This window comes from Alosa pseudoharengus, unplaced genomic scaffold (assembly GCF_046254945.1).
Source record: "Alosa pseudoharengus isolate Yale_2024_CS ecotype anadromous, Long Island Sound unplaced genomic scaffold, YU_APseudo_1.1 YU_APseudo_1.1_scf_10, whole genome shotgun sequence".
Classification (NCBI taxonomy): domain Eukaryota; kingdom Metazoa; phylum Chordata; class Actinopteri; order Clupeiformes; family Clupeidae; genus Alosa; species Alosa pseudoharengus.
The window spans coordinates 24,435,635-24,460,634 of record NW_027468565.1 but is presented as its reverse complement, the minus strand read 5'-3'; the positions used below and the strand labels follow the sequence as shown (position 1 = coordinate 24,460,634).

Here is a 25,000-nt window from a genome sequence, read left to right as displayed (position 1 = left end):
TGTGTTAGTGAGAATGGGTGTGTGTGTATGTTTGTGTGTGTGTGTGTGCGTGTGGGAGTGTGTGTGTGAATATACTGACCTCTGAGCCCGTGTTGTGAGATGTGGTCACTAAGGTAACACCCTGGCTGTAGGGTGCCTCCGTTAGGGTAGAAGTCCAGATGGCCCACAGTCTGTCTGATGCCCACACTCAGCACCACGTGGCTCTTGGTGAACGTGTGGATGGCGTCCACAAACACGGCATCATCAGGGGACAGCCTATCGGCAGCCGGCATGCCCTCAAACATCGGCCCAGCAGGGTCCAGACCTGAGGAGAGGTCACGTGAGGTCACATCTCAAAGGTCACGAGCGGTTTCATCTCAGAGGGATATGAGAGGCCACATCTCAAAGGTCACAAGAGGTTACTGTATGAGAGATCCCATCTGGATCACTCTCTTGGGGCAGCCGTGGTCTACTGGTTAGCACTTCGGACCTGTAACAGGAGGGTTGCCGGTTCGAACCCCAACCAGTAGGCACGGCTGAAGTGCCCTTGAGCAAGGCACCTAACCCCTCACTGCTCCCCGAGCGCCGCTGTTGATGCAGGCAGCTCACTGCGCTGGGATTAGTGTGTGCTTCACTTCACTGTGTGTACACTGTGTGCTCTGTGTGTTTCACTAATTCACGGATTGGGATAAATGCAGAGACCAAATTTCCCTCACATGATCAAAAGAGTATATATACTTATACTTATACGTATATATACTTATACTTATACATCTCAGTAGGTTACCTAGAGCCCATCTCAGAGGTTGTGTGTAAGAGAGCCCATCTCAGAGGTAACCTAGATCAGTGTTTCCCAAAGTCTGGGTCGCGACTCACGGGTGGGTCGCAGGAGATTTTATTTGGGTCGCCAGCACAATTTATGTTGTGTTATAGGCCTAACTGATACCATTTGTCATTTGATACCAGGAAAGCTAACAGTTTTCTATTAGGATGTAGATTGTTAACTACCACAGTCACGGTTTTGTCATAAAAGCTCATGAAACTGGCGCATTAACGAACGCATCGCAGAGGGGGTGCCAGCATGGATATCTACCTCTCAAAATGAAACCGTTCTGTGGGGCGCCTGCCATGTACCTCACAGTTGCAAACTACAAGGGACATGAATCCGCCTATTTGCACGAACATTAATAGATACCAGCTCCTCAACTTTACCGATTAAAATCTAGTGACCGTGCTGTCAACTAAAGCAGACATCCATAGACCGGACATAAGGCCATTCAATTTGCATACAGTTTCGATTGCAGATGCAATCTTAAAAGTTAATAGCAACCTCCTCACATTCTTATTTCTGATTTAAAATGCACAACAGTGCATTATAGTCTACAATTTAAATGGGCATTTCAAACACTATTCCTCTCGTTTTCTACCTCGCTAACTCCAAAGTAAAGGCGCATTATTCCGGCTATTGCGCAAACGCCTCTTGTTCAGATATAACGACTATACAATATAATATAATACAACAATACAATATGACTTAAGTTATTTGCTGTTTACATTGGAATTGACGTCCACAGTGTTATGGACCCATTTGTCTGCAACGCAACGTAGCCTACAACATTCTTTTTTAGAAATACAGGAACAGCTTACTATGCTGACGAATGACGACTGCGCAACATGCGAGAATTTCCCATACTCTCGGATGCGCATTAAAACGTATCTTTTCAGTAGTCATTTCCAACTTTTCACGCTGATGGTGCTCAAAATGCAACACAACCGTGTTCAAAGCAGGGATCCTATAGCAATGTATGGTTGGGGAGGCATAGAAAAGTTGGAGAACCTGTGGCCTAAAACAATATTGGTGGTTGCAGGGTAGATTTGAAGTGAAATGGGTCGCGATGGTCTGTCATTTTTAAAAAGTGGGTCGCCAGAAAAAAAGTTTGGGAAACACTGACCTAGATCACATCTCAGTGGGTTACCTAAAGCCCATTTCAGGTTGTGTGTGAGAGGCTGTTGTACCTGTGATCCGGCCGAGCCTCCTGGAGCCATTGAAGAACTGACCAGCGAAGCCGGCCACATGGGCCCCAAGGCTGTATCCAACCAGGTGCACCTTCCTCAGGGAGATGTGGGCTGTGTCCTGTCTCACACACACACACACACACACACACATATGTACATATGCACACATACACACACACATGTACATAATAAACACACACACAAAAACACACACATGTAAACATATACACACACGCACACATGTAAACACACATACACACAGGCACACATGTACACACACACACAAACACACACGCACATGCACACGCATGGAATTATGGGAACACTCAATGCGCCTCTTCAACCCTCTGCTGAAACTGCAAGCGTAGATTGCTTGCTTATAAACTCGCACTTCGCAGAAACAAAACTTAATGTAGCCTAACTTATTTAACCGTCCAGAAACCAAATAAAATCATTCATATGCATACAATCCCCAATATGCGTGAATTAGGCCATTAGAAGAAGGCCATCTTACGAGCCTTTCGTTGTGCAAAATCGTCAACTATGTTCCCACTATTTAATGCTCTGGCTCTCGTATTTTCAATGGACAGGATAGCTAACCCACGGAGCCTCTCCTGCCCCATGCTGCTCCTTAGGTATAGGTCTTAATAAGTTTGAGTTTGGAAAAAGATTGCTTAGCTGTTGCCACAGTCACAGGCAATGTCAGAAACAACATGAGTACACACTTCCCCGAATGTGGATGTTACACTGTCATAATCTACCACCAGCATTTTGGCAAGTTGAAAAATAGATGACTTCTGTGAAATCTCTGCTTTAAAGCAAGACCTGAATGAGAGGAGTTGTGTTGGGAATGTCGGTGCAATGTCCCTGCTATAATGGTCTGACAAACGTCTTGCCTTTTCAAGCAGTTCATCATCACCTGCGAGTTGAAGGGTCATAGGACGTAAAGACTCAAACACATGACAAGTTTCCTGCATACTTGCAAATCTTTGGGAGAGCTGACTGATTATGATGTCCAGAGTTGCATTAAATACCTGCACTTTGAAGTATCTCTCTGCATCGGTTAAGCGCTCATCTTCCGATAGATCGTCAAAGTGACGCTTCACTCTCCGTGCTCTAACATTCTAAAGTTCTAAACAAAAACAAAAAGGAGGCAGGGCGAGGGTAGCGACGGGCCCCGGGAGGTCACGGGCCCTGGTGCGACTGCACTTGCTGCACCTACTATAGTTACGCCACCAGTGTTGGGCAAGTTACTTCAAAATTATAATGTATTATGTATTACTTATTACTGTCTTTTAAAAGTAATTTGTTACATTATAATATTACTGTCTCTGAATTGTAAGGCATTACACTACTATTGCATTACTTTTAAGTTACTTTCACCAAAATATCTAGAAATATGAATTTGCCATTCTAAATGCAGTTTATTACGCTCAATGCAGCTTGCTCTTCCAATGGAGGGAGATGTGGTTTAGCATAATGAGTGAGCTAGGCTTAAGGCTAACAACAGTAGAATGCAATAGGCGCAGTGCTCATGATGCAATACAAGGAACAATCATAGTCAGAATTTTGTTAAAAACCGACAAAAGGTCAAAGTCTGCTAAATTGTGATAGAAATACTGTAACTTTAAGGCCTAGGCCTACTCATTAAAATCAATAGAGAGCCTATATTGTAAATCAAAGCTTAAAGGAACCGTATGTAAGATTGTGGCCAAAACTGGTACTACAATCACTTTCAAATTACTGTAGAGCGGTGTATCCCCTTCCCCTCCCCTCTGACTGGCAGAGTTGGCAACCGGATGACGAAACACTACTGACTTTGTGATTAGTAGATAGGTGGAGGGTGGCGCATTAGGCCAAAACACAACATGACAACATCAACATCAGTTGAGGGCTGCAACTTCACTTTTTAAATGACAACATCCTGGCCAGACTACTGTTGTCAGTGATATAAGTATTTGAAATGAACATGATATCTTAATGTCTAGTGACATATCAGGGCAATTTTATGATTAATTGAAATACATTTTTTACATACGGTTCCTTTAATAAAGACATGTCAAGATGGTGGCCTGCTGGCCATTTCGGTGCCCTAAGTGAGTGGCTTTGAGTGAGTGACATTTAAATGATAACTCAAACACTCAAACACCTGTGTGTTTTTAAACATTAATTTCTGAAGAAATTATGTTTTACCTATAAATGGTGCACTGTCACTTTAAGAGCATTGATCTTTACGTTGTCATAATGCCCTTTTGCCAGCTCTTGTTTACAAGCCTTATTTGTTTGAGTTACATTGATAGCACAATATTAACAATAATATGCACAATGTTAAGTTGTTTGAAGCAACCTTCATTGCTTTGGAAATGGAAGTATGCAATGACATGTTGCTTCACATTTCGTTTTGCGAATACAAGTGAATTATGAGCCTGGTATCCACCTAGCTATCTGAATGGAATGCGTTTCAGTCGACTCAGCATATCATGTGCTTCATGTAGCCTAAATGCTTGGAAAACGAATGATTGAAGACCCACCAATTGTAGTACTACGTGGTGATTGAGAGAACCCAAAAGGTATCAAACTTGCATGTAACATCGTGTTAGTGCATTTTGACATTGTAAACGTTATTGATGAAGAGTGAAACGCAGTTTGCAATAAAGCTACTATTCATTGGTTACATTTGGGTGCCCCCTCTGTCCTTTGGTGCCCAACGCAAAGTGCGTGATGCGCGTGGTGGGAGCGGTGGCACTGCCAGGCTACACAATCTTTTTCTGCATTTCTATCCCGTTATTCTCTTAAATTCAAGTTCACAGCACAAAGCTGACATGCACAACAGCATAGTTTGTGTTTTATCAAGAATCAAAAAGATTAGCGTTGCACTACTTTAGATGTTTCATTACAGTTTTTTCTGATTGCTTAAGCACATTTTTTGTAACTATGGCTTTTTTTGCAAAACTCTACACACAAATGGCAAAACCTCTCACCCAATCAGCAAAACATTGTAGTTCTCTTGCAAAAGCTAACACACCTTGCTTAACTCTTCACACCTTCGTAAAAATGGTGTTTTTGTATCTAACAGTAAACACAAGCCATCACAATAGTAAGCACACAATGTGCCAACAACACACTGATGGTATGAATAAAAAACACATCTGGCTTTTGCTTTCTCTGTGCACAAGGTAGACTATGTCAGTTTGAGGTCATACTTTTGTCATAGTTCTGTAAACATACAGGGATCCAAACTTCAAGTATTACATGTAGTGTATTTACACACATCAAAACAAACACAAGTGTGTTTTTCCAAGTCAAAACACAAAATAGCATTTCACTGAGACAAAACAAATCAGTCTACATCGGGTCGTCTCTCTCAAAATTCTGTCTACATCACATAGTCCAAGGCACCGGGAAAAATATATTCTGGAATGACGTATCCAGGCCTGACATGACAATATCCCCACATGTAGACTGTTTTTTTGTCTGTAAAAGGGCTATTTCTTTCTCTTCTCACTCTTCCTGCTCACTCCATTGTACCCATTGTACATTACCTGTGGCTTATTTATAGTGCTTAGGCTGATTGCAAAGTGAACTAATTATCTAAAACAGTTTTCACATGAGAAAGTGTGCCAGAGAGTTGGCAAAATAGTGTAAATAATAGCCATTGTGCCTACAGTTGTGCAAAGTGTGTGTTACAAAATTGCAAACTGAGTGCAAAGCAGTGTTTGTGCTTTTAGTTTTGCGAACTCAGTGAGTGGTTTTGCCATTTGTGTGTAGAGTTTTGCAAAAAAAGCCATAGTTACAAAAAATGTGTTTAAGCATTCAGAAAAAACTGTAATTTACTTGTGCTATTTCGCGAGGCATAGAGAGATCTTTCGGTTTCGCACACAAAGTGCACTAACTATTATGTTCATAGCCTTGTCTCTGACAAGCTGAAAATAATGAGCGTAGGCTTATGTCCATCCCGCAAATAGAGTCCGCTTGCGAGTCTGCTGCAGCAGTCATATTCAACCAGTATCAGGAGATAACGTTCTACTATTTTGCGCTGATTTTTTCTCCTCTGTTGTTCTCGCGTGGTGTTTGCGAATATGTATCAAAACAAAACACCACTTAATTTCGGGTTAAATGCATTGTAACGCGCGTTACTGAAGTTTGTACCGAGTAAAATATTACCCAATTTTTTTTTGTAATGCCTTACATTACCACGTTACCGCAAACAGCAATATATTACAGTAATTACATTACTTTTGTAACGCGTTACACCCAACACTGTACGCGACTGGCACACATGTAAACACACACACACACACACACACACACACATGTAAACACACACACACACACATATCAACACACACGCATGCATAATCACCTCCAGCCACTCCAGCAGCAGCGCCACTTCCTGGCCCACCAGTCGTGTGTTCCGGGCAGCAACTGGGTAGAATCGCTGGGCCAATGGGATCCAGTTACACACCAGCACGTTCACCTCGCCCAGGTGGGCCTTCAGTGCCCACGCCAACCTCACCACCCAGTCCTCCATAACGCCGTCCAGCTGAGACACACACACATAACCACACACATGTAAGCATATATATATACACACACACACGTAAACACACACACACACATGTACTGTAAACAGACACACACACACACACACATGTAAACACACACACACACACATACGCACATGTAAACAGACACACACACACACATGTAAACACACACATACACATGTAAACACACCCACACACACACACATACACAAACTCACACACACACACACAGCTCAGGGATCCTGGAAGAGAGACACTCAGGTCTACAGAATACACACTCACTTTCTCTCATGTAGACTGACAGAAACGTCATGCAGTCTCTCTGTCATCCAGCTTATGATGTATGTGGAGATGCAGAATGTTGCGTTTACACAAGAATGAGCCGATATTTGGAACAAGACTTTAGACATCTTCAATTATGATCACCCTTCTGTTTTCAACTGTCAGACTGGCAGGGATGGATTACTGCACGGGCCTACCGGGCCCAGGCCCAGGGGCCCAAGGGGTCAGGGGGCCCTGAAGCCCAAGCCTTTGCATGGAATCATTGCCTCAATATCAACAAATCAGGATGTAGGCTATGAATCTGATTGAATTTAGTATTGGCCATCCCCAAAATGCACCAGAATACAGGAAATCACATCAAACAAATCCCCTCTCCCAAATCCCCCCTCCCACATATACGACAATAAGTGAGGGGCCCTTAATACATCTGGGCCGAGGGGCCCAAAAGTTCATAATCCGCCCATGCAGACTGGGCTCACTCATAGACACGCAGTAGATCTGCTAACTCATAGACATGCAGTACATCTGCTCACTCATAGACATATACAGTAGATTTGCTTCCTTGTTTATCCTCAGCACTATAACATAATAGTACAGTTGTAGAACACAGAACACTTTGCCTTGTTGAGAGTATTTGGACCATGTGTGCAGACAGAGTATTCTGGAGTGACCCTTACAGACCAGCCATGGACGATGAGGACCAGGGGGTTGGAGCTGTTGAAGCTGCAGCTCTGGAGAGACTCCTCCTGCAGTGGAGTCACAGCACACAGGCTGTCCACGGAGTCCCCGTCCCGATACACGGAGAACCGAGTCTGGACCTCCTCGGCCAGCCGAGACTGGGCCTCCGACCTCCCGCCTGTGAGGTGAAGCGCAGAGGGCTGCCAGTTAAGGCCAGCACACACAGACACTCTCTCTCTCTCACACACACACACACACACACACACACACACACACACACACACACACACACACACACATACACACACACACACTTATACACAGACACAATCCCAGGACAGTCTGAGCGAGTTAAAAGTCTGGTTTGGGTTAAAAATATTACAGTAATGACAGACACCATGCTGCAGTGCGTAATTTGTAATTTGAAGATAACAAGTAGTCTGACATGACGCTTTGAAATGAACCTCTGAACCTCACCCAGTTGGAACTGCCCAGAATGAGAACGCACACACACACACAGACACACACACGGACACACACACAGACACACACACACACACACACACACACACACACACACACATAGACACAGACACACACACACACAAGGACACACACACAAGACACAGACACACTCATACACACACACACAGACACACGCACACACTCTTACCTCCATTCAGTGTGTCAGCGCTGTCCCATATGAGCAGAAGTCCACAAAGCAACAGTGTGCTGGAGACCCCCATACTGCAGCCAGACACCCAGGAGATGGGATGGACCAGGAGGAGAGAGGGAGGGAGGGAAGGGGTGGAGGAATGGAAAGAGAAAAGGGGGATGGAGAGGGGGAAAGAGAGAGAGAGGGAGGTACAGTATGGAAAGAGGAAAAGAGAGAGGGAGGAATAAAGAGAGGGAATGGAGAAGATTGAGTGGTGTGTCTGTGCCGAACACCAAGTTGTAGTCCCTGTTTCAAAAGACAGAGTGAAATGGAAAGAGAGAGAGAGAATGGGTGAGAGAGAGAGAGAGAATGAGAGAGAGAGAGCTAAGAAGCAGGGAGAGAGTGAGGAGAGAATGAAAAAGAGGAGGGGTGATAACGGGTGAAGAGAGAGAAAGGGAGAGTGTGTGGAGAGGCGAGAAAAGTGGATAGAGAAAGAGAGTGTGTAGAGAGAGTGGAGAGAGAGAGAGAGAAAGTGTGTGGAAAGGCGAGAAAAGTTGAAAGAGAAAGAGAGTGTGTAGAGAGAGTGGAGAGAGAGAGAGAGAAAGTGTGTGGAGAGGCGAGAAAAGTGGAGAGGCGTGTTACTGTAAGAGAGGGTGTGTGGTAGCTGTGGTCTTAGGGAGGATTCCTGCTGTATTTATATATGTTACAGATCCCATAGCACACACACACACACACACACAAACACACCCAACCACCACCCCACAGCCACTTTACTTTACAGAGAACACACACATCAGACTCCCAGAATATTATAATATATATTTGCTTTAGTTAAAATAAAATAAAAAATAATATACAAAAAAACAGTTAAGAATAAGACTTTACTCAGTGGAAAGGAAACAGTGAATAGTTATGAATTATAATATTACAAATAACGCTGTTGTAGATTTGTCTTGTGGTTTGATGAAACCTTTTACTTCCAGCTTGAGTGGCCACCTCCTGGGAGATTTTTCTTGTTATGGTTATGGTTATGGGATTTGGATATGGGATCATTCCACCAACAAGGAACCACTGAGGAAAAGAGTCGGTAACACTACTTGACAGTATCGACATCAGAGTGACATGAGACTGTGAACACATGACACTGTCATGACACATGAAACCCTAACCCTAACCAAAACCCTAACACCTAACCCTAACCATAACTCTAAACATAACCCTAAACCTAATCCTAACCCTAACTTGTTATGGGTAATTTCACAATCAGGGTGTGCGCTTGACAATTTTCAGACACAGGCCTGTGTACCCCTAAATATGTCATAATATTCCAACATTATATGATATTATTACAGTTTTTTCTGAATGCTTAAACACATTTTTTGTAACTATGGCTTTTTTTGCAAAACTCTACACACAAATGGCAAAACCACTCACTGAGTTCGCAAAACTAAAAGCACAAACACTGCTTTGCACTCAGTTTGCAATTTTGTAACACACACTTTGCACAACTGTAGGCACAATGGCAATTATTTACACTATTTTGCCAACTCTCTGGCACACTTTCTCATGTGAAAACTGTTTTAGATAATTAGTTCACTTTGCAATCAGCCTAAGCACTATAAATAAGCCACAGGTAATGTACAATGGGTACAATGGAGTGAGCAGGAAGAGTGAGAAGAGAAAGAAATAGCCCTTTTACAGACAAAAAAAACATGTGGGGATATTGTCATGTCAGGCCTGGATACATCATTCCAGAATATATTTTTCCCGGTGCCTTGGACTAGGACATTGCATGTGATGTAGACAGAATTTTGAGAGAGACGACCCGATGTAGACTGATTTGTTTTGTCTCAGTGAAATGCTATTTTGTGTTTTGACTTGGAAAAACACACTTGTGTTTGTTTTGATGTGTGTAAATAAACACTACAGTAATACTTGAAGTTTGGATCCCTGTATGTTTACAGAACTATGACAAAAGTATGACCTCAAACTGACATAGTCTACCTTGTGCACAGAGAAAGCAAAAGCCAGATGTGTTTTTTATTCATACCATCAGTGTGTTGTTGGCACATTGTGTGCTTACTATTGTGATGGCTTGTGTTTACTGTTAGATACGAAAACACAATTTTTACGAAGGTGTGAAGAGTTAAGCAAGGTGTGTTAGCTTTTGCAAGAGAACTACAATGTTTTGCTGATTGGGTGAGAGGTTTTGCCATTTGTGTGTAGAGTTTTGCAAAAAAAGCCATAGTGACAAAAAATGTGCTTAAGCAATCAGGAAAAACTGTAATGGCTAGACTTAGGAGCGCCTTGACAACTGGAAAAAAATGGTAAAAATACAATTTCTTGGCACAAAATGCCAAGAAAATGGTGTTTCATTTTAAATATAAACCACTTCCACAATAACAAAAACTGAATGTCACTTAATAACAGAAGCGTTATGTCATAAACGTTTATGACTTGTTTATGACACATTCATGACAGTGTCATGTCACTCTTATGTCAACACTGTCAAGTAAAGTGTAACCAAAGAGTCTTGAATTTGATCTAGCGTTTATGCCTGGTCGACACAACAGACGCTCATCAGAAGTCCACAGTTGGCGGTTGGGGATGTACATCTTCATCATAGAATTGAGATAGCAGGGAGCAGATCCAGTAAGAGTCCTATAGGCCAAGGTAAGAGATTTAAATTTAATTCTGGCCACTATAGGGAGTAACTAGAAGAGGAGAGAATGGAGAATGGAAACTGGAATTCTTATTACTTGATTACATAGCAGGGCAAAGGTGTGTGTGGGACCAGAATGTTTCCCCTTTCCCCTCCGCATCCTGGGTGATTTCCTGCTGTGAGACTTGATCCTAAAACCCCTGTGGGGAGAGAAGGCCACATACTGAACGCCTGCAGGGACCAGTTACCTGGGAGGTTTTACCGATACTGGTATAGGTAACACTTTCACTCTGATAAGGAATTATATGATGTCAGGTCAGAGGGTGGAAGCGGGATTAGATTAGATTAGATTAGTGTGATGTTACAAACCATACAACCCTATGTAATGTTCCATGATGCAACCCCATGTAATGTTCCATATGATGCAACCCCATAATGTTGATGCAAATCATACATCATCAGTGGCCGATTTTGTCATTTTAAAGTTTTAAAACATTAGGGGCCCTATTTTGACGATCAGAAACGCAGTGCATAGCGTATTCTTTTCACGACGCAACGCTTATTCCTATCTTAAAAATCTTCCTTCAAATGTTTCACCATGCACTTCTCTTTTAGTGAACAATGCGCCCAGGGGTATGGCAATTAACAACCTAAGGTGTGGTCTGGCGCATTATCTAAAAATCTCTATCTTACACCATCTAAAAAGCATTACGCCACTGACCAAGAAAAATCTGGTCTTTAGTGAAAGGCGCATATGAAGCACAGCTTGTAAGCAGCAACTCCTCTGTAAGATAAATGTCCTTAGGTTTTTTATTCAGTCATTCGAACATTATTGTGGTAAGTGTTGCTTTTTTCAGGCTATGTTTTTGATGGTAACCCATTGTCAGTCGATAGTGAAAATAATTATTTGAACTCCTATGAGTTCAAATAATAGACGAGTGCAGATCCGTGGAATACCTGTTCCATACGGTCTTGCGTGCAAGCAGAGTTTAGTGGAAAAGCTGTTCCATACGGTCTCACTCGCAAGCAGATTCCTTCAAATGCGCCGCTGACTATCAAAATACCGATGCGCTGTTTGAAGTTGCGCTGCTTACTGTTAAAGGGAATGACAGATGTCATTTTCAATGGTTTAAAGGATGTTACGCCCAAAACACACCTATGATTAAAGCAACACCAAAGAGTTTTTTGTACCTTAAAATAATGTTTCCAAAATCGTTTCAGTGGTTTATCAACTCGTAACAGGGTGAACGGCACTTCTGCATTCGCTCCGCGGCCCTCATCGACTATAACCGCACTATGTAAGTTTGCCAAATCGGGTAGCGGATCTGTAGTTCGATGTAATGAGACATAAGAAACTACAAATTTGACTTGCATCTGATGTCGCAATACATCGTACTTTCATAAAATCATGCAACATATTCTACCCTGTCTGTGGACATCGTTATTTCCAAAGCCGGTGCTGGATAAACAAATAGTGCGTGCGACAGAGGAAAAGTTCTTTGGTGTTGCTTTAAGAAACATAAGAACCACCTTTTTGCGCCAAGCGCCCAACGTTTGATAACAAAACCACCCCGAATGTGGACTGGACAAACCCCTAAATGAATTTAAGCTATTCACCACTGACCATGTGTTTTAGATTGCCAAAATATGGCCCAGAAGTTTGCTTCATGAGAGTCTTATTAGAGCACTTTCCTGTATTGTACAGTGTATGAAGATCAGGCAGGAAACTATAAATTGTTTAATGTACAGATTACAAACAAAAAGTTCTATTTAATAAAGTTTATTCCTGAAAAATATACAACATTCGTTTTTAAGTTGAAATCACTGACAAAGCCAAGTGTCTTTCGAAAAGCATTTTACCACTTCAGATGTTCTTTTGGAATTGGTGGCTGAAAATATAAATGCAATGACGAACAACTAAATAAAATAAGAGGCATAGATACAACATAACATGAATATGAAACGGTCAAAACGTAACAGTCAACAGACAGAAAAAACACACAAGATTCCAGTTAGATTTGCATGTAAAAGAGAGGAGGAAGGGGGCGTGCCCGAGATGCCCTGTGTGTGTGTGTGTCTACTGGTCATGGTGTCACACAATCACCATGAGAAATAACATCAAAGCCAAATACACACACAGCGGGCAGGTGACCCGAGCGCCATGCTGTCCCCCTCTATGAGCTCACACACGAGATTCAGTGACGTGCCATTTTGCTGAGTGAACAAACTGGCTTCAATGGGGCCATTGGAAATACACATGACTTGTGTTACATGGTGTTCTTTGGAAAGAATACAAATTTCAGCTGAGTAACTGGAGTGAGAAGAGCAGCCGATGTGCCGACACCAAACCCACTGATGTTAGCGTTAGCATCGAGCACTCAGCACTGTGCTATATTCCGGTCATCTTATCGAATGGCTGCACATCAGTGATGCTGGAGAAGTACCTCAACGAGCCGGCTAACATTTGTCCGCCAAGTTATCATAAAGGTCATAATTTTTACTGAAAACTCCATCAAAGTCTGATTCAAATGGCCTCTCATTGACAGTCTGAGAGAAGAGCTGGTCCCTACAATGCAAACAGAAGAGAGTAATGAGTTAGAGTTGACAGGGCTGAGAGACAGACAGAAGAGAGTGGTGAGTTAAAGGGTAACAGGGCTGAGAGACAGACAGAAGAGAGTGATGAGTTAGAGGTGACAGGGCTGATAGACAGACAGAAGAGAGTGATGAGTTAGAGGTGACAGGGCTGACAGACAGACAGAAGAGAGACTTGTGTCCGTTACATGCAAACAAATAATCCAATTCCAGTCTGATTATACTCTTTACTCCGCTTACCAAAAGAAGTATGCTTAAATTTAATTTTATTAAGAAAATATAAGTGCAGTTGAAGTATCATTCCCAAGTTTACTTTATGTTGTAAGTTTACTAGTAAACATGTTGCTACTTCTAAATACTTCTTCGGATTAAATTGGCCCATAATTGTATATAATAGTATACTTTATTTTGTACTGCAACCGTACTGACATCTATACTGTAAGTAAACTAGTGTCGATATATTCTAGCCCCTGTTCATGATAGTATACAAGTGAAGTTATAGGTGTACTGTTAGTGTACTAATGATGAATGGAAAATGGACTGCATTTACATAGCCCTTTTACTCTTTCGAGCACTCAAAGCGCATTACAATGTCATGCCTCACGTTCATTCATTAACACACACAATGTGTCTTGCTCAAGGACACTTGGTCCTCAACCTCCTGAGCCACTGCTACCCACTGCCATGACACACTTTTTAGTTTATGAAAGTAAACTTCAAGTACATCCTCAGTAAACTATAAGTTTAATAGTTTTTATACTGTATACTGGTTTCCATTCAGGTATTATTTTTATAGTTGAAGCAAACATTTAACTGTCCTTTAAGTAGTCTTAAAGTTCACTAATATAAACACTACCAGTTTACTACACATACAAAATTTCACAACACATAATCTGAATAAAGAACATGTTTTCTTTATAAATCAAAATGTTCAACCAAATATTATATTGGATGCCAAAACATAAGTAATCAACCCAACCCAGTTTTAACCCAAACACAGTCTTTACAGAAGGGTAATATTAGAATCTGTCATGCAGCCTCTCAAAGATCAGTCCCTGGCTACAAGTACAAGTAAATATACTAATAAATATATAGTAAGTATACTTAAGTATAAGTGGCAAGTATAGGCTAGATATACTTCAACCTTTATGTATACTTATCTGTATAAGCCTTATCAGTATTAAGTATATCTCTGATTAGTACACAAAATGTAAATTATACTATTTTAGTTTAAAACAAGTATACTAACAGTACACTTCCATAAACTTATTTTTGGTAAGGGTCTGTTTAATTTTTTTATGTAAATTGTATTCGATTTCAATCTGATCACATCTGTCATGTGACCAATACTCCGATTTTAGTTGGAGTTTATCATGATTCTTAAACAAACATATGTCATCATGGAATCAGATTTGAAGTTCAGTATGTCAACTATGTCAACTATACAATTCCGTATTCTAATACTAATCCGATTGGTGTTTTAATCAGATTGTTCTGCACTTGTAAGCACACTGACTGAAACGGAACTGAAACAATGACGGCAGATGGGCTGCGGTAAACACAGTCACAGGCATTACACTCAGGCGCTGGGAAGCCTACTGTCTCTAGCTCACAGTGATCATTTCATACTTGTCCTTCAGGCTGTTATCATCCTCTTCCTCCTCTTCTTCTTCCTCCGGCTCCTCATGAGGTTTCTCGGTATGGGAGTGGTGCATCTTGATAAACAGGAAGTAGATGATGGCGCCAACCACACCCCCTCCCATTGGCCCCGCCACAGGGATCCACCACCAGTAATCTGCAGTACTGAGGATAGAGCACAACACACAGCACAATACAGCACAACACAACACACAACACACAGCACAGCACAGCACACAACACACAACACACAGCACAGCACAGCACAGCACACAACACACAACACACAGCACAGCACAGCACACAACACAACACACAACACACAGCACAACACAACACACAACACACAGCACAGCACAGCACACAACACACAGCACAGCACAGCACAGCACACAACACACAGCACAGCACAGCACAGCACAGCACACAACACAACACACAACACACAGCACAGCACAGCACAGCACACAACACAACACACAACACACAGCACAGCACAGCACGCAACACAGCACAGCACAGCACACAACACAACACACAACACACAGCACAGCACAGCACACAACACACAGCACAGCACAGCACAGCACACAACACAACACACAACACACAGCACAGCACAGCACAGCACAGCACACAACACAACACACAACACACAGCACAGCACAGCACGCAACACACAGCACAGCACAGCACAGCACAGCACACAACACACAGCACAGCACAGCACAGCACACAACACAACACACAACACACAGCACAGCACAGCACAGCACAGCACACAACACAACACACAACACACAGCACAGCACAGCACGCAACACACAGCACAGCACAGCACACAACACACAGCACAGCACGCAACACACAGCACAGCACAGCACAGCACAGCACACAACACACAGCACAGCACGCAACACACAGCACAGCACAGCACAACACGCAGCACAACACACAGCACACAACACAACACAACACACAACACAGCACAGCACAGCACAACACAACACAACACAACACAGTACAACACAACACAGCACAACACACAACACAAGACAACACAACACAACACAACACAACACAACACAGCACAACACACAACACAAGACAACACAACACAACACAACACAACACAACACAACACAACACAGCACAACACACAACACAAGACAACACAACACAACACAACACAACACAACACAACACAACACAACACAACACAACACAACACACAACACAACACACAGCACAACACAATACAACATACAGCACAACACAAAAGCACAACACAACACAACACAACACACAGCACAGCACAGCACAGCACAGCACAGCACAGCACAGCACAGCACAACACAATACAACATACAGCACAACACAAACACACAACACAACACACAGCGCAGCACAACACAGCACACAACACACAGCACAACACAACACAACACAACACAACACAACACAACACAACACAACACAACACAACACAACACAGCACAACACAACACAACACAGCACAGGACAGCACAGCATGCAGACCCAGCAGACACAGAGATGTCAGATCAGATGGAGATATTTTAATCAAAGGTAGTATTTCACTAAACGCCTGTTTCACATTCACATCAGCATCTCCCTTCACGCTGCCCATACCCACTCTCCCCTTCATGCCCACTCTTCCCTTCATGCCCACTCTCCCCTTCATGCCCACTCTCCCCTTCATGCCCACTCTCCCCTTCATGCCCACTCTTCCCTTCGTACCCACTCTTCCCTTCATGCCCACTCTCCCCTACGTGCCCACTCTCTCCTTCATGCCCACTCTCCCCTTCATGCCCACTCTTCCCTTCGTACCCACTCTTCCCTTCATGCCCACTCTCCCCTACGTGCCCACTCTCTCCTTCATGCCCACTCTCCCCTTCATGCCCACTCTTCCCTTCATGCCCACTCTCCCCTTCATGCCCACTCTCCCCTTCATGCCCACTCTCCCCTTCATGCCCACTCTCCCTTCATACCCATTCTCCTTACACGCTGCCCGTGCCTGCTGTCTCTTTCATAATGATCGTGCCGGCTGTCCCTTGGGTGACAGGCTGTAAACATGGCGTGCATGATATTACATAACAGCACAGGATAAATCAGCGCTGGAGCAACAGTGGTTGAAATACAATAAGCCTCCATGCTGATCTACCAATGCAGTGGAGCCAACTCTGGACTCCCTGTGTCCAGTGCAGGGATATTTGTTTGTTTGTGTTCTTTATTCTAACATTACTACTGTCATCATCTGTTGTCAGATAAACAATGTTTGTAAATCTACTATTTCCATACTTATTACTTTCAGTAACAGTGTTACAGAACTAGAAAATCTTCTTATAATTTGTACTGTGTACTCCCCTCTGTCATGCAGTCATAAGCCTTCATTGCTGTTGTGTCACATGCTTTTATTCATTTTATCCAGATGCAGATGCAATTGGTACATCATATTGTGTTATTTCTGATGGTCTCATGTTCTACTGTCATTCTACTATTCTGTTGACAGTTCTGATCTAATGTGCTGATCAATCATCATGTTTTAAAGTGTTTCTCAGTGTTGGCCAGTCATTCTACAGTATTATTCTACTGCCAGTGTTCTATTATTGTATTGCCAGTGTTCTATTATTGTATTGCCAGTGTTCTATTATTATATTGCCAGTGTTCTATTATTCCATTGCCAGTGTTCTATTATCATAGATTGCCAGTGTTCTCCTGTCTGCGTGCTCCATACCCCATACTGTGATACCTGAATATCTCGTTACCCTATGGCAGGGCAAACTGCGGGGCAAACTGCGGCCCGCGGGCCGGATCCGGCCCGCCAAGCACTTTCATCTGGCCCGCCGAGCATTTAATTAAAATCGCTATTTTTCATTTAAAATCGCAATTTTTTTTCTGTGATAGAGACGGCGTTGGTTAGCTTTACTGCAAACTGCTTTTCACTCTCCTTAGAGAACGTTTATAATATCAATGTCAAAACATCATGTTACTGTCTAAATAGAGATAATAAGCCTACTCTTAGTTATCTCCTTTGCAGCAGATCTAACTTGAATGTTACTACCCCATTTAATTGGGAACGCGCTGCGGGGGGGGGGGGGGGGGGGGGGGCTGGTTCTGCGGCCCGCCGGCCAATTTTCAAAATTTCCCATGTGGCCCTTGAGCCAAAAAGTTTGCCCACCCCTGCCCTATGGTGTGTTACCTGAACACCTCCAAGCCCCATCCGGCCACAAAGGTGAAGAGGCGTGGTCCCAGGTCGCGGGCGGGGTTGATGGGGTAGCCACAGTTCATGCCCATGGACACACTGATGGCCAGCAGGGCCAAGCCCACGGCCAGCGGCTCCACACCATGGGGTGCCCCGATGTTCTTCCCATCTGTGATCGCCAAGATGCACAACACCAGCATACCCGTCCCCACCACCTACACACACACACACACACAGACAAAAAACACACACACACAGAAAACACACACGCACACACACACACACACACAGAAAACATACAGGCACACACACATAGAAAAAACACATGCACAAACACAAATACACAGAGAAAGCACACACGCACACACACACACACACACACACACACACACACACACACACACACACACACACACACACACAGAAAAAACACACATACACACACACACACACACACACACACACACACACACACAGAAAACACACACACATACACACAGAGAGAACACACATTCAGATAGAGAACAACCAGCATGCCTGTCCCCACCACCTACACACACAAAGAGAGAGAAAATACACACTCACATAGAGAACAGGCCTGTCCCAACCACCTACACACACACACACACACACACACACACACACACACACACACACACACACACACACATACACACATAGACACACACATACACACACGCACGCGCACACACACACACACAGAAAATACACACACACACTCACATAGAGAACAACACCAACAGGCCTGTCCCAAACACCTTCACACACATACACACACACACGCACGCACGCACAAACACACATACACACACACAGAAAATACACACACACTTACATAGAGAACAACACCAACAACAGGCCTGTCCCAAACAACTTCACACACACACACACACACACAGGGGCGTAGCACAACATCTTGGGCCCTATGCATAGGCAGTCCTAAATATAATAAAATATATTCCAGACTTTTCAAGGGCCCTCCCTGCCCTTGGGGCCCTAGTAATCCGTACTGGGTTTACCCCCAGTCCGACACCCCTGCACACACACATAAACACGAACACATAAACACAAACACAGACACTCAGCACCACAAAAGCTTATTGATCTCAACCACCAAAACAAACAATGAAACACAGACTCAAACAGCACTCAATAGTAATGCACACCTCCACACACACACACACACAACGCAAACACTCACTAATTGGTATACTGTATGTGCTGTCATTAGTTGTCTCTCTCTTAGCACCCCCCCTCCCCCCCCCACACACACACACACTGATGGGACAAGTATTTAAAATTATATAACAGACTATAACACTAACGCATAGACACCACTGGTCCACTGTCCATTGTAAATGTGTTTAATCCCACATAACTATAAAATATAAAGATTATTCTGGCCAACCACAAGTAGCACACTAATGGGGCTGATGGCCTCAGGACTGAGCTGTATCCTTTTGAGGCTGATGGTCCTCAGGAGGACTGAGCTGTGTCCTTTTGAGGCTGATGGCCTCAGGACTGAGCTGTGTCCTTTTGAGGCTGATGGCCTCAGGACTGAGCTGTGTCCTTTTGAGGCTGATGGTCCTCAGGAGGACTGAGCTGTGACCTATTGAGGCTGAATCTCTTCTCCTAATGGCCCCATGCAGTACAGCGCAGAGAACTGGCACGATCAATGTGCATTAGTCCCACTTAACCAAGACCAGCCCATCTGGGAGCGACTGAACCTCTCAAACGGACCCATTTAGACGCCCTGGTCTAGTGACCCCTTTTAGCTTTTGGGCCAAAATCCTCCCACATCAATTCAGGTTGTTTGGGTCGGTCTTATATAACTCTACATGTTGGCACATCAAGCAGGAAACAGGAAAGCAAACAGAGGAGGTGATGGAGGAAGTTATGATTTGTGGTATGATGTAATTTCCTGTCACCTGATCGATGATGCCGTTGAGGATGGACAGGTGTCTTCCTGGATAGGAGGCGAAGATGTGAGCCGTGGCGTTGATGCCCGTCACCGACAGGATCCCACTCGTGAAGTCCATGAAGGCGTCTAGCGACCACAGACGGACGGGAGTTTAGTGTGTGTACTTGAGCTGATGTGTGTGTGTGGGGGTGGAGTGCGTGTATGTGGGTTTAGTGTGTATAGTTGAGCTGATGTGTGTGTGTGTGTGTGTGTGGGGGGGGGGGGTGAAGTGTGTGTGTGTGTGTGTGTGTCTGTGTCTGTGTGTGTGTGTGTGTGTGTGTGTGTGTGTGTGTGTGTGTGTGTGTGTGTGTCTGTGTGTGTGTGTGTGTGTGTGTTTATCTGGGTTGAGTGAGTGTTGTTGAGCTGCTGTGTGTGCGTCTGTAGCGACTCCCTCTTAGCAGTGCCCTGCAGGTGCTATTAGCTCAGTGTGACGGAAAAACTCAATACTCTCCGTCTAGGGTGAACCTCTTTGCTTCTGACCACAGTGGCAGTGGACACACGCACGCACACACACACACAGGACAAAGTGATGGAGTGGGGACAGCTTAGGGGTTGTGTATGTGTGTGTGTGTGTGTGTAGACACAGAACGCTGGGGTAGAGACAGGTCTGTGTGTGTTTGTGTGTGTGTGTGTGTGTGTGGACACAGATATGAGAGTAATGTGGGGACAGGTCAGCAAACCTAAGTGGACATTCTGTTACAATGCTGCCATGTCAGTGGCACATCAGAGTGATGTCACTTTCACTGTAGTAGAGGCCAAAGACTGTGTGTGTGTGTGTGTGTGTGTGGTGTGTGTGTGAGATGTCACTTCCACCCACTGTAGTAGAGGCCAAAGACGGTGTGTGTGTGTGTGTGTGTATGTGTGTGTGAGTGTGCACATCAGAGTGATGTCACTTCCACCCACCGTAGTAGAGACCAAAGACAGCGGCGGCGCCAGCGAAGGCTCCGATGAACTGGGCCAGAACGTAGATGGGGAACTTATAGAACTTCAGCTTCCCCAGTAGAACCATCGCCAAGGACACCGCTGGGTTTAAATGGCCTCCTACCAGAGACCAGGAGAGGGGGAGAGGAGAGGAGTAGAGATGAGAGGAGGAGGAGAGAAGAAAAGGAGGTGGAGAGGAGAAAAGGAGGAGAGGAGAGGAGATGAGGAGGAGAGAGGAGAAGGGAGGAGGAGAAAGGAGAGGAGTAGAGAGGAGGAGAGGAGAGAGAGGTGAGGAGGAGAGGAAGGGGAGGAGTAGAGTGGAGGAGAGGAAAGGAGAGAGAGGTGAGGAAGAGAGAGGAGAAAAGGAGGAGAGGAAAGGAGTACAGAGATGAGGGGGAGATGAGAGAAAGAGAGGTGAGGAGGAGGGGAGGAGGATGTGGATGAGAAAAGAAACAGCTGTTCATCATAACCAGCATTCTACAAACTACAAAAGTCTCAGATCTTATGAGGTCATTTTCTCAAACCAAATAGGACCTTAAGCCGGTGGCATCCAATACTTCTTGAGCAATGTGGTTGTGTGCTAAACACTACCTTTAAGGATAAAACTCCAGACCTCTGTCCCTGCAATATCACATTCTTATAACAGTGTGTGTGTGTGTGAGAGAGAGAGAGAGTCAATCAATGTAGCTCACAGGACTGTGTTCAGTGCCCAGGGCAATATCTGACCTCTGCCAGACTACTACAGATGAGCTCTGACTAATCAATTACACACACATACACACACACAAACACATATACAAACACATACATGCATAGTACATGCACTCATAAACACACACAAACACCCATAAACACACACAGACACCCATAAAGATGCACACACACACACACACATGCATGCATACAAAGTATACGCACTCATATAAACACATAAACCATAAACACACACACACATACACAAACACACACACACACACACACACACACACATGAGTCTGGAATCTGAAACAAACACGTGGGTCTGCTTGAGCCCAATCACAATTTATTGTGTGTAAAATTAAGAAGTTTATTTTAGTTACCGATGACGACAGGACAAAAATATAGAATATATATTTATGTTAGAAAATGGGTGTATTTTTTACAATGACAATTGTCACGTTTCATTCAGTGTGAAATGGCATCAGTGCAACCCTGTTCTGCAAATCTGATCAATCTTCTATTCAGCTAAAGAGGCTGTGTTCTCATGAGATTTAACTTTCAATTCGATTGATACTGAAAACGCCCCTGATCTTTTTCACTGATTGATCTGGTCCAGGGATCTCTCCATCAATAGTTTCTTTCCACTGACACTCACATGTGAGCGGGCATGGCATGTAAGCCAGGACATCACATCAACAACCAGCTGCAGAGTACACATTAGCCTACGCTATCATATTCTAGCCTACATTAGCCTACGCTATCATATTCTAGCCTACACTAGCCTATACTCTACACTAGCCTACGCTATCATACTTTACACTAGCCTATGCTATCATACTCTACACTAGCCTACGCTATCATATTCTATACTAACCTACGCTATCATATTCTATTCTAACTTACGCTATCATACTCTACACTAGCCTACGCTATCATATTCTATACTAGCCTACGCTATCATACTCTACCTATGTTCCCCGGGTCCTATGTTCCCCGCTTTGTATGGGACCGGGGAACATAGGACCCTTTTGTAAAACCCTAACCATAACCCCGAGCGGGGAACATAGGGATCACCCCCTCTATCTATAGCATACGCTATCATGCTCTAGCCTACACGCTACACTATCATATTGTAGCCTACACCAGCTGCAGACAGTGCACACACTAGCCTACAGTACATTATTTTCTCTTTCCAATGACACTGATAGTATGTTTGTCAAAGACCATGTTTATCCAACCTAACAAAAAATACTAATAGATTTAGGAATAACTTCTTTTTCAAACCAATAACAGTCTTAAATGCAGCTAAATGTTTTTTATGATGCAGATTGCACTGTTACCCAGCACGTTATCTACATTAGATAGGCTATTTATTATCCACTTAGTGTGAGTGGGCAAGTTGTGTTTTGTTCATTCATTTACATTCATTCATTAATTCATTCAATAACTTAAGTTTTGACACTTGAAGTAGTGCAGCTATTTTTTGTAAGGGTGAGTGTGTGTAATGTGTGTGGCGGTGTGTGTCGGCATGTGTGGTGTGTGTTTAGTACCTGATACTCCTCCAGACACGTACACCCCCATGATGAGGCCAGTGGTGAAGCCGATGTGGATGGTGAGGCTCTCCCCTAGCGTGTTCCTGCTTAGAACCGTCTGGGCCACGGAACCACAGCCAAACAACTGCACAGAGGAGGAGAGGAGAGGGTGAGGAGAGGAGTGTATCATTGCTACAATCTGAGAAGTCCATCCCAGCCTCATGGTCATCCAAACATGAACAACAACATACAGTAACAGAATATCAGAATGATATAAAACCAACTCTGGACTAAGCTTTTGCCTCAGATTTGATGGACTACATTGGAAAACCCGACTGCAGTACTCAAACTTCATCTACAGAAATAGTAACACAATGGCAACCCAGACATAAAACAATCAATAAAACAATCAGAAATAACAAACAATCATAAAACAATTTTCATCATTCTAAGCATCTGAAAGTGCTTGTAGTAAACTTTGTAACACAACACAACTCATAAAGCCTGAGGACGTTTCTCTCAGGACATACGGCAAGTTGACTCAGACAGACAGACGGATGGACGGAGGGCAGGAGCGCATTAGGCTCGTTCTTACCACCAGCACGAACGTGCCCAGCAGCTCGGCCAGGAACTCCTTGAAGATGCCATGCTTGAGGGCACACTTGCGGGTCATGGTCCTCTGGGGTACGGCGCAGGCTCCTGTCCCTCTGATGCTACACACACACACACCTCGCTCCTCTTTCACTGTGGACGATGCTACTACACACGGACCTTTCTCCTCTCTCACTGTGGATGATGCTCCGACTCAAACAGCATTAAAGCCCAACTCAGCTGTCCCTCACACACACATGCTGTTTACCCCTCCCACACACACACACACACACACATGCTGATGCCCCCACCCCAACACACACATGCTGCCTCCCCCCTCCCCCACACACTCACGCCCATTGATCCTCAACTCCAACTCATTTCCCGATGTGTATGGATGGCTGGCCTGGTCCCTGTGCCCTCCGAGAGAGAGAAGCCTAGGGCAGATACGGCTCCCCCGCAACTCACCTCTCAAACACACAGACACACACACACAGACACATAGACACATTCACATACACACACAAACAAACACACACACACACACACACACACACACACACACACACACACACACACACACAAACAAACACACACACACACAGAGACACACACACAGACACTCAAACATACCCCCTCCCCCCCCACACACACACACAGACACATCTACAGCCTGTGGTATGTCCCGTAACTCAGCTACTCAGATTAGAGCTTAACATCTCCACAAGGACATACAGGTTGACACGGGACGCACAGCACCTGACTCATGAAGCACACAAACAAATGACCCCTGTATCTTGTTTATTTTGCTTTTGGAATAAGACATGTTGAGTTAATTTAGCACATTAATTTTAGTACACCACAACACCACAGGTCATGTAAAGACTGAGTGGAAAGAATAAGTGATGCTGAAGTCCCCTTAGTGTAGCCCTCCCCAGTCAGGATGCTGGAGTCTCCCCCTGTCTGATGATGCACTTCCTCGGTTTGGCCATCAGGTGTCACTG

At 44.0% G+C, this 25,000-nt stretch overlaps 3 protein-coding genes across 4 annotated transcripts in view; all 3 read right to left on the bottom strand.

Annotated features, from left to right (window-relative positions):
* LOC143138318 (hepatic triacylglycerol lipase-like) overlaps window positions 1–8,248 on the bottom strand; it is a 15,608-nt gene extending 7,360 nt beyond the window's left edge. Inside the window, exons 1-5 of the mRNA XM_076298817.1 lie at window positions 8,176–8,248; window positions 7,502–7,680; window positions 6,359–6,538; window positions 1,996–2,113; window positions 80–304 (exon numbers count right to left, since the gene is read on the bottom strand). Of these exons, the coding sequence (XP_076154932.1) occupies window positions 80–304; window positions 1,996–2,113; window positions 6,359–6,538; window positions 7,502–7,680; window positions 8,176–8,248 (775 nt within the window). The remainder of the gene's footprint in view (window positions 1–79; window positions 305–1,995; window positions 2,114–6,358; window positions 6,539–7,501; window positions 7,681–8,175) is intronic.
* A 6,123-nt stretch (window positions 8,249–14,371) lies between these two features.
* Window positions 14,372–24,237, bottom strand: aqp9a (aquaporin 9a). Its single transcript, XM_076268433.1, has 6 exons — window positions 24,001–24,237; window positions 23,424–23,550; window positions 21,157–21,294; window positions 20,222–20,340; window positions 18,270–18,487; window positions 14,372–15,214 (listed from the first exon to the last, which is right to left on the bottom strand). Exons 1-6 carry the CDS (start codon window positions 24,076–24,078, stop codon window positions 15,016–15,018), a joined length of 879 nt encoding a protein of 292 aa, XP_076124548.1. The 5' UTR covers window positions 24,079–24,237; the 3' UTR covers window positions 14,372–15,015.
* A 543-nt stretch (window positions 24,238–24,780) lies between these two features.
* LOC143104342 (cingulin-like protein 1) overlaps window positions 24,781–25,000 on the bottom strand; it is a 19,867-nt gene continuing 19,647 nt past the window's right edge. For both annotated transcript variants that reach the window (XM_076268368.1, XM_076268377.1), the window contains exon 19: window positions 24,781–25,000. This exon is cut by the window's right edge and continues 226 nt beyond it. The gene's annotated coding sequence lies outside the window, so the exon portion shown is untranslated.

Bases quoted from the DNA above. Each gene is read 5' to 3' on its own strand.
- aqp9a (XM_076268433.1), bottom strand. From the start codon at position 24,078: ATGACCCGCAAGTGTGCCCTCAAGCATGGCATCTTCAAGGAGTTCCTG. The intron at 21,295-23,423 runs GTACTAAACACA...GGTCTCTGGTAG, and splicing joins CGTGTCTGGAGGAGTATCAG to GAGGCCATTTAAACCCAGCG. The intron at 15,215-18,269 runs GTAACACACCAT...CTCTATCCTCAG, and splicing joins TGGGGCTTGGAGGTGTTCAG to TACTGCAGATTACTGGTGGT.